This window comes from Leptopilina heterotoma, unplaced genomic scaffold (assembly GCF_015476425.1).
Source record: "Leptopilina heterotoma isolate Lh14 unplaced genomic scaffold, ASM1547642v1 Lhet_47, whole genome shotgun sequence".
Lineage (NCBI taxonomy): Eukaryota > Metazoa > Arthropoda > Insecta > Hymenoptera > Figitidae > Leptopilina > Leptopilina heterotoma.
Window position 1 is genome coordinate 2,826,081 of NW_025111098.1, and position 10,677 is coordinate 2,836,757.

A 10,677-nucleotide genomic window follows, 5' to 3' on the forward strand; every position below is an offset into this window, starting at 1 on the left:
ATATTGTTGTTCTTTTCACTCACATGATTTTCTGCTTTCGGTCGACGTATTCTGCATTCATGGGATCGCACCCTTAGGGTGGAGTCCCATGGTACAGTTTTGCGTTGCGTTTTGTAACTAGGCCATGAGTGCAAATATAGCGAACCTATATCTTCATCTCTCTCACACTCATGGCCTAGTTACAAAAACGCAACGCAAAACGGTGCCATGGGACTGCACCCTTAGGGTGGAGTCCCATGACAGCGTTTTGCTACGGAAGCGCCTATACGCCACTGTAACCGAATCGCGTATGTGTGCATAAAGTAAGGTACAAATACAAGAATTGCGTGCGAGGGACCCCCTTAGGCTAGCTGAAATTCCCTAGAATAGAATTAATTGCGAGCGAGCCTACCCCTTAGGCTAGCTAAAATTCGTTAAAATTAAACGACTGTGTGAAAAGGAGGTTATGTTTTCTTTCCTGAAACATTAATTAAAATTAATTTTTTTAAACATTTCTTTTTCACAAATTGAAAAAAAGAAATCTTGTGAGGTAATAAGTTAAATTTATTTGGAAAAAAGTAAAATAATTTTGAGGTTAAATTGATAATTGTTAGCTCTGTAAAAAAGTTATGTTTAATTAATTTATTAATAATTTTTCAACTCTTATTAAATAGTTTCTACAATGGTCTGTTTTTTAAAATTCGATTTTGTTTTAACTTACATATTTGTATGTATATATTAAAAAAATATAAATATTTCATGTTTAAAATTTCCCATAAATAACACAACTAATTTTCTTTTTGTAAAATGGATCAGAATAATTGTAGACACATTATCAATTTAACTTCAAAATTATTTTACTTTTTTTCCAAATAAATTTAACTTATTACCTCACAAGATTTCTTTTTTTCAATTTGTGAAAAAGAAATGTTTAAAAAAATTAATTTTAATTAATGTTTCAGGAAAGAAAACATAACCTCCTTTTCACACAGTCGTTTAATTTTAACGAATTTCAGCTAGCCTAAGGGGTAGGCTCGCTCGCAATTAATTCTATTCTAGGGAATTTCAGCTAGCCTAAGGGGGTCCCTCGCACGCAATTCTTGTATTTGTACCTTACTTTATGCACACATACGGGATTCGGTTACAGTGGCGTATAGGCGCTTCCGTATTTTGCGTTGCGTCGTAATGGAAGAGAAAAAGACGCAAATATACGTTTGCTGCATTCTCTCTCATTACAACGCAACGCAAAAACGCTGCCATGGGACTGCGTCCTGAACGGTGTGAACGCTCATGGAGCGTTTAAGGCCAACGCAGAATAGAATCTTTAACCGGAACCGCAATCGTAAGCGTAACCGTAAGAATGAGTTAAAGAAGGATAGGTATATTGTTTATCCTTCTCTAACTCATTCTTACGCTTACAGTTACGATTGCGGTTCCGGTTACAGATCTATTCTGCGTTGGCCTTTACACCTTCTGTAAAAATTGTGCAGAAAGGAAAATTTGCATTGGAGTAAGAGAGTCAGATACACAGTCTGTCTCTCTTACTCCAATGAAAAATTTTCCGTTCTGGAAATTTTTACCGAAGGTGTAAATGCTCCCTTAAGGTTGAGTCCACAATAAAATAAATCGTCTTGATTTCGATGCGCAGTAAACAAAAATGTATGTACGCGCATCGAATCGTCTTGAAAGTCGAGACGATTTTTAGCTATTCTGGAATCAGCCTAAGGTTCCGAACCCTGCGTTTGCACTATTGTGGACGTCCCATTATCACAGAGATTTTTAAAAGTCTGATAATAACGATAATAATAACCATAATAACCTAGTATTTTAAAGAAAATAGTTTATTTAATTGTTTTTATATTAATAATAATAATAATATAGACGAATATGAGGATATCATTTGGTCATACTCTGTTTTTGATCCAAAAACATATAGTTTCTAATGTAGAATCTGTTTTCTTTAAACGAAATTATGCCGCTCATAGTAAGAAACTTTTATTATAATCTACATATATTTGTTTTTATTATTGAAAAAAATGTTGTTTCTTATGAGTACTTGCACTATTTTATAGGGAATGAAATACTATTGATATAATTTTGATTCATCACTATAATATTGTTTAAATAGGGTTATAGATGAAAAGAAATTTCCATTTTGAGGTTAAGTTTAACTGTCGGTATCATTGTGTTGATATATTTTATGGTTAGGTTGTAATTTGTGCATAAAATTATTAAATTCTGATAGAAATTCTAATTAAATGTAATTGGTATTTAGAAAGATAGAAAAATTGTGTTAAAGGTTAAATGGTTTAACATTAAAAATTTGATTATTTTTCCAAGGGTCGCTTCCAGGGTTCTTGAATTCTTTTTTAGGAGACTAAGAAAAATGATTTTTGAATTCCTTAAAAGTAAATAAACATTAATCGTAAATGACAGATTTTCATATTTTAAGAATTACTTATTTGCTTAAGAAAATGCATATACGCTGAAAGAAGGACTAATTACATGTGAAAGTACCATTTTACTATTTTCCTTTCTGGCAGTATACATTTAAATTTAATTATTTCCGTTTAGTTATTTCTCTATTTTTATGTAATATTAATCTTAAATCTCTTAAATCATAAAAATAGTTTTAAAAAAAATTAAATTTATGAGCGAACGAATATTATATGTTGCAACAGGAAGATAATTGACGGAACTCAACTTTCCAATTTTAAAGTTGGTCGACATATTTTATCTCTTCGATAATTAAAACCAGCGAAATATTCTCGCTTTTAAACTCCACATTTTCATCTATTATTATTATCATTTTGAATGTTTACATGCATTTTTATACTTTCTGTGTTCAGAAAGTATGAAAATTCTTCAAATGTTTTGAAATGTATGATTTTTCCAAATAGATTTTTATTTTATCATCTTGCATTAAACTGGATTCATATGTTTTCATTTAACCAGATTGTTCGATGTCAGAAATTTCTTAATTTTTTTTATATTATTAATATGTATATTTTATACTTAAAAGCGTTCATTTCGTACACGAAACCAATAATATTTTTACAGGCATTTTTCATATCCATTTCGCCTATAATCAAGTGAAGAGTTTATTTGTTAACTTTATTTGTTTATAGCATAAACAAATAAAAACCTATGAAAAATGTCTATAAAAATATTATTGGTAACATACACTCCAACGCCGATTTAGCGGACACCGGTTTAGTGGACTTTTTGGGTTGTGATTTACGGTTTTCTTTGTCCGGCCTCGTTAAAGGTATTGTTCGATTTAACCAGATTTAACGGACGACTCCCCCAGACAGTCCACTAAACCAGCGTTGAAGTGTAATTTTAAAACGCGTAGAAAAAAACGATGCCATTTCGACTATAAACAAATGAACAATTCATTTGTTAGCTCAATTGGTTTATAACAAAAACAAATGATTACTTATGAAAAATATCTATAAAAAATATTATTGGTAACATAATTTTAAAACGATTAAAAAACGATGCCATTTCGACTGTTAACAAATGAACAGTTCAATTGTTAACTTAATTTGTTTATTACATTAATAAATAATATTTTTTGAACAATATTTATGTACAGCTGAAAGTATCGTTTTTTATCTTTCATATGTTAATACTCATTAAATTTAAGCAATATCGAGGAGAAACAAATTTTTTTTTAATATAGGAGAAGAAAAGCTATGAAAGTCATCATTTATCGGTTATTTGCATTCAAATAATAATAAAAATTCAAAATAGTGCTTTCTCAACTTTCTTAAAAATTTATTTTTGAGTATTTTAATAAAAAAATTTGCAAAATTTCGACAAAATATGTAGGCTGTACACTTTTTTAACCGTAAATTGCAAATTCAGACCACTGTGGCAGAGGGATTAAATTTTCTGCCATATTGGATCTGCCATTTTGAAATTTTAAAAACCGATTTCAGATTCGTAATAAACGACTTCAAAATCTGCAAGAACCTTTGTAATTAATTTTTTTAAAAGTACACTTTGTTCGTGAATGAAAAGGAAACTGGATGAAATTTAAAAAAATCTTATTATCTTTTTAATAAAGTATATTATATCACACTCATGTGCATTAGTAAACAAATATTATTGCAAGTAATAATTTTTTTATTTTTACACTTGAAGTTGTTATTTTACTAGTACGCCTAATCTTTATTAAATATTTAATGTTTGCAGACCTTTCGTTAGGTAAGAAAGGAAAACTGGGGAAAAAAGTAGGACCTACGTCTACAAAAAGATTATTGCCAGTCGAGACCGACGTTAATAAATTGCTTACTTTTGTTTGTGGAAGTAATATTTATAAGGAAGGTAAAGACGTTGAAATTAAACCTGATTCAGAATATCCAAATTGGCTTTGGGACATTCGCACAGGCCCACTACCGCCTCTTGAGGAAATGGATAAAAATACCAAAGCCTATTGGAGAAGGTTGAGAAGAATGGGAATGCAAAGGCATAATAAACTGGCTAAATTAAGAAGGTTTTAAAAAATCACTAAAGAATTATTAAATATTCATCTTGAGTTTATCCGACTTCTTAGTTTCTTTATATATCTGTATAAGATATTCAACAAACTACATCAAGAGATAAGTTTTTGCAAATGTAGGTATTTTATCGAATGTAACCATTTTCATTCAAAACATCTCACTGTATAACTTTTCATTATATTAAATTTAAATATTAATGTTTAAATTTGTATTTTATTTTTAAGACAATTTTAACCGTTGATAGTGGACCAGAAATGAATGACGAATCTGAATTAAAATTTTTTAAATTAAAAATGGCGGATTTTTACAAATCGTCACGTTTTTTTTAACATTTTTATATAACCTAAGGGTTTAAATTATAATTCAAAATTAGATTGTTTAAATAATTAATTTTTTGCAGAAATGAAAAGAGCGTATACGTTGTTATTAAAAAAAACATGTTCACATTTTTCATTATCAAACGTTATACATATACAAGTAATTTTCATGAACAGTTATGTTGCAGTTTTTCCATTGTATGGCAGAATTGCTTCATTTTTCATGGTGAAATAATTATTTCAAAGTGTTAAGAGAATTGTTAATTCTAATGAAAAATAATTGCTATAAATTTATTTTTCTACAATAATTTAAAATATTATATGTATTAGATTTGAAAGAGAAATATTAGCAATTTTTAGTGGGCAATCACTGTTCAAACAGACGACTATTTTTTCTGGCTGGTCGAGACATTTTCCAGTTTTTCTTTTTTATTTTAATTTTTAAAGAGTTTTTTAATCATATTTCGAATTCATGATTAAAATGATTAAAAATACTAAATAACATAATTTCCAATATTTAATAATCATGTCATTAAGTAGTGAAACACGATCCCCCTATTGAACTCTAAAGAACAACAGTAATTTAGATAAATGAAAGGTTTAAAAAATTGTATTTGAATGAAAAATTTGTTAATTAATTTTGATTATTATTCAGTTTTGTAATACATATTAGTTAATCTGTATTTAATAGACGATATACATTAATTAATTTCTTCATTGATAAACGAAGTTCTGAAGAATGTAAAGAATTTTTGTTTATTCGCAGCTCGTGATTTCTTTTACCCCACCCAGTTGAAAAATTTAGTTGTGCGGTCACATTCATTAATAAAAGGAAGCAGATAATAAATCTTGTAAGTGAGTAGGGACATCTTGAAAAAAGGCACCTGTAACATAACATGAAAAATAATTTTTTCAAATCTTGGTCTCATATTAGTTCAAAATAATTATAATGCAAGTTGTAGACGTTGGCAATTTCTCAATGAGTATAAATTATTAAATATCAATGTTTGGAATATTGAAGTAAATATACTCACATTAACAAAACGAAATTATTTATGTTCAAAAACTCATGCGCAGAGCCAGAAAGCAGGTTCTAAATTTTTAATACAATAATCTTTAGAAATGTTTCCTATCTCTAGGTGTCAATAAGTTTTAACATAATAGAGAATTAAAAGGAGTTTTCATTTGGAATAAATTTCATGTTTGGAATTTTTGATAAAAATGTCAGAAAGTATTTGGCTATAACATTCTTACGTATACACTGTAAAATGATAAGTATATTTAGAACCGATTTTGGATATTAAATTGTTATATATAGCTTCATTTTAATACACGAAATCAGTTCTAATTTAGCACATTCTTTTTACAGTGGTAGTCGACCCTCCCCAAACATTTTTTGCTAACTAAATTACACAAGTGTTTTGCATGATTTTATGTGGGTACACCTCCAGCTTAAAGTATTTCCGAGTGAAGATTATTTACTTTAATTTGTCACTAAAAACTTTAAAATTAAAGTTAAAAAAAGCACTGAACGAATTTTGAATGCTTCATGATAACTGTTGTTCAATAGAGATTTTTAAAACGCATATTTTCACCTATTAGCAAGCATTCTACTTTAAATCTATTCGGAGTTATAAAAGTTAAAAATTTTGAAAAGTGTAACTTTTTATTGCAGTTTGTGATTTAAAATTATAATGTAATTCTTTTTAGAATAATTTTTTGTGCTTATTGCGAAATAATAAATAAAATTGAAAATTTTTACAGTTAATAATTGAGTACCAGAATAAAATACGTTTCTTAAATATTGAAATAGTATAGTTAAATAATTTAAATACCTAATAGTGATGGAAAGTATGTTCGACCCAATATTGAAGAAGGCAGCACAATTAAAATTAAGTTAAGAACTTCGAATTCCAAATAGAACTTGACAACCCGTACAGCTTCTTTTTATCTCGTCTCGAAATGAAGGATGTGAGCAAAAAAAAAAAACAAATTACTTTTGTAAGTCTTCTTACCACTTTTCTGCTTCTTGTTTTAAATAACAGATACAAAAATCAATAAGACGTCTATTTCCAATTATAATGATTACACGTAGAAGCACAATAGATTTAAATCATTATTATTATTATTAATGTATTAATATTTTTATTATTATCATTGTTATTGCTAATACAAATGCCAAAAAAAATGAATAATTTTTTTTTTAATAATTATTTCTTACTGAAAACATTTTTTCACATGAATAAAAGAGTAAATAAAAAAAACAAAATGGTGAATTCAAAATGGCGCTAATTTGACAAAAAATAAATCAATTCTTTTTATGGTGCACCTATTCAGACCATGGCCATGAAATGTAATAGAATTTAGTTTTTGTATGTTTTTGAGGTCGCTCATTGCGAAACTATAATCGGATTTTCAAAATTCAAAAAGGCGGACAAAATTTTCTAAAATTTACTAGATTCGCTTGAAACTTGTTACTCAGGGGTTTTTGAGGTCGCTAGTTACGAATCTGTAATCAGATTTTTATAATTCAAAATGGCGGATCCAGTATGTCAGACAAAAATGTTAAAACACAATATTATTTACATTTTACATTAAAATAAAAAAGTATACCTACCTTTGTCAAATGGAATTCTTATTTTCTTAGTACAATTTGTGTAAAAAATTGATATCATATTGACTGTACTTAAACTAAAAAATTATATTTAAAAAATAACATTTTAGAGAATCAAGTTTTATGCAGATCGATTGATTGTGAGAAGTGCTATTCACAATAATCGCGAACTAATATATTGAATTTTCGAAAATTGATGACATATCTAACTACAAAACCACTGAAAACTCATTCGTAAACAATACATTCTGACAGCTGTTAGATAGAAACATTTTGAATGCATTTGTTCCGTAATATTGAATCCCCACGTTTGAATTTTAAAAATCCGATAATATATTCGTAATAAGAGACACCAAAATCCCCCGAGTAACAAGTATCAAGTGAATCAAGTCAATTTTATGGATCGGCCATTTTCAGGGTGTCGAGCTGACCGGGAATCCGGGAAAAATCGGGAAATTTTGTTTTAAACAGGGAATTTCTTGTTTTCTTTCTACTATACTGTACCTTCGTTTGAAAATTCATGCTTTTTCGTTCTTATTCTTGATAATTTAAAAAATTATACAATAATAGTGTTTAATTGTTGATAAAAATTTGCCCGGGCAATTTTATAAAATTGGCCGGGACTTCAAATTTAAAAAAAACTCGCCACCCTGTAGGTGGTTCACAGTCTATAAAAAATAATAGAATTAATAATAATTTAATTTAAACGTCTTTTTGTGACAATTATAATCTTCTGCTAGTGTTCTGCTGTGGCTGTCTTATTATAACAATTATGGCTGCTACAATTTAAAGCGCTTAAAAGTTAAAATAAAATTTTCTATTCTTTTGAATTTTGGTTTAGCAACATTCTAACAACAATCTAGGTGGTTAGCAGTCTATAAAATATACTAGAATTGAAAAGAATTTAATTTAAATGTCTTTGTTTGTCTTATTGCTTTTTCGTTCTCATTCTTGATCATTTAAAAAATTATACAATAATATTGTTTAATTGTTGATAAAAATTTGACAGGGAAATTTTATGAATTTGACCGGGAAAAACCGGGAATTCAAATTTAAAAATAAACTCGCCACCCTGATTTTGTATTTTGAAAATCTTATTGCAGATTCGTAATCAGCGACCCCAAAAACCTCTAAGTAACAAGTTTCAAGCGAATCTAGTAAATTTTAAAAATTTTTGTCCGCCATATTTGTTCCGACATTTTGAATTTTGAAAATCCGATTACAGATTCGTAATGAGCGATTTCAAAAATATAAATATTCAGTTCTATTACATTTCATAGCCATGGTCTGAATCGGTGCACCATAAAAAGAATTGATTAATTTTTTGTCAAAGAAGCGCCATTTTTTATTTACGCTCTATTGCATATTCTGAAAGTTTAATAGATTTGTGCCAATTTTCAGAAAATAGAGCCAAAAAAATACCTGTATCAGCGAATTGCTCGATCAAGTGGTTTGTATTTTTTATTGTTGAAAACAACCCTTAAATGAAAGGTGATAAGATATAGCTATTAAAGATTATTAATTTTTTATGAAATTTGATATCTGGTGATTCAAACTTGATGCCAGATTTAGAAAATTTGAAATGTCATATCTGATAAGGATGAAGATTGCAAATCAGAAATGAAAATTAGAAAATTGAAGTATGTAATTAATTTTTTGTTCAAATTTACAATTAAATGTTAAAAAATTCTTTTTTCGAACAGTTTGTAAACTAAACCGAAATTTTGAAGAAAGTACCCCTACCTTCGACATACTGAAAATTACAATGGATAATTATTAAATAACAGTAAGTTTAACAAAGGTTTGAATTTATTAACAAAATTATAAGTTACATTAACCCTTATTTGGAATTTTGACATTTTATTTAGATTTTGCTACCAATTAGTCTTAACAAAAAATGTGATCAACGTTTAATAATTAATTTAATTCTTATTGGGAAGACGTATCTTACAATGGGATATATTTATATATCCATTAAAATATTATGGTAAAAATGGTTATAGTACACTTTTTTCAATACATGAAAAGTTGAAAATTTTTAGATTTCATGTTTATAGACTTAATTTTGAGTGTTGACCAAATTTCCACAAACAATTGTAATATGCGGTTTTTACAATTCAGCAGCAATTTACAATCAACGGTAAGAAAAAAATAAGCGTTTTTCAAAAAACGATCTTCATATTAAACAAAAGATATTTTTTTGAAAATATCTCTTTAATTACAGGAAATTTTCGTTGTGTTATCTTATTGCAGCTAAGTAACTAGACTTGATGCTTTGGGCGCGAGATGGTAAATTTTGTTCTCATTATTTTACAATCATCTTCAAGTTTGATTCTTTTTATTTCAAATCAAATTACACCATGCTATATTTTCTTAATTAAGTTTCAACTTTGAAAATACTGCACAGATAATGAAGACATCACTCTAATTACAGACTGCCTTCAGATAACACTTTTTTCGATTATACATTTTCAATATTTCATGGATTATTGTAAATATTACAAAAGCTTTTGAAAAAGCTGTTTTATATGCATTAAGGAAAGCATTATGTTAATAACACAATATTTTATTTGTTGAATTGTTCATCTAAGCATTACTCTTAACATTTAGTATTAACACAAAACTTGTGACGAACCACCGTAATCAATACATTTCCTATACAGAATATTATACTGCTTTTGAAATTTCAAACACTTTTTAAAAACTAACAACATTTTCAAACTAAATGCTTACCTCATTGTGTAAAACAAAGAAAAATAAGATATTAGGTCTATTCTTTTCTTTTCTTTTCTTTTATAAAACACTTAGTGTAATTCACTATTTTTGAACTGTACTCTTATAGTGTTTTTACAAATTATAATGTTTTAAAAGCTATAAATTAATTATAAAGAATGCTCTAAAACATTTAATTACACTTCCTTGAAAGGAATAATAAGTCCAGCATAAAAACACCTCTTCGCTCTGCTTTTGGGACATCAATTACAATTCATCACAAAATATTTTTCAAGCTTTCTTGTAAAATATACAAGAATTGCAAAACAATATCAAAGGATTTTTTTAAATTATCTGAAATTTTCTTCAACATTATTTATTTTAAAATTAGTGCTTTTTGAAAAAATTAAGAAAAAAAAATTATAGAAAAGCATAACAAAAAATTTTCTACTATTTGAATAATTCTATTACTAAATATTAACAACTAAAAATCTGAAAATACGGAAACTTAAGTGATGAATTGACATGAAGTCCATCAGGTGATTCA

The 10,677-nt window shown here is 27.7% G+C and overlaps 1 protein-coding gene across 1 annotated transcript; it reads left to right on the forward strand.

The window, feature by feature from the left end:
- Positions 1 to 1,741: 1,741 nt before the first annotated feature.
- LOC122507422 (39S ribosomal protein L54, mitochondrial) lies at positions 1,742 to 4,692 on the forward strand. The gene is made up of 2 exons (XM_043620123.1): positions 1,742 to 1,963; positions 4,180 to 4,692. Exons 1-2 carry the CDS (start codon positions 1,867 to 1,869, stop codon positions 4,485 to 4,487), a joined length of 405 nt encoding a protein of 134 aa, XP_043476058.1. The 5' UTR covers positions 1,742 to 1,866; the 3' UTR covers positions 4,488 to 4,692.
- The last annotated feature ends 5,985 nt before the right edge of the window (positions 4,693 to 10,677 follow it).

Coding starts and splice junctions, on each gene's coding strand:
- LOC122507422 (XM_043620123.1), top strand. CDS start 1,867: ATGAGGATATCATTTGGTCATACTCTGTTTTTGATCCAAAAACATATA. Junction 1,964..4,179: donor ACGAAATTATGCCGCTCATA/GTAAGAAACTTT, acceptor TAATGTTTGCAG/ACCTTTCGTTAGGTAAGAAA.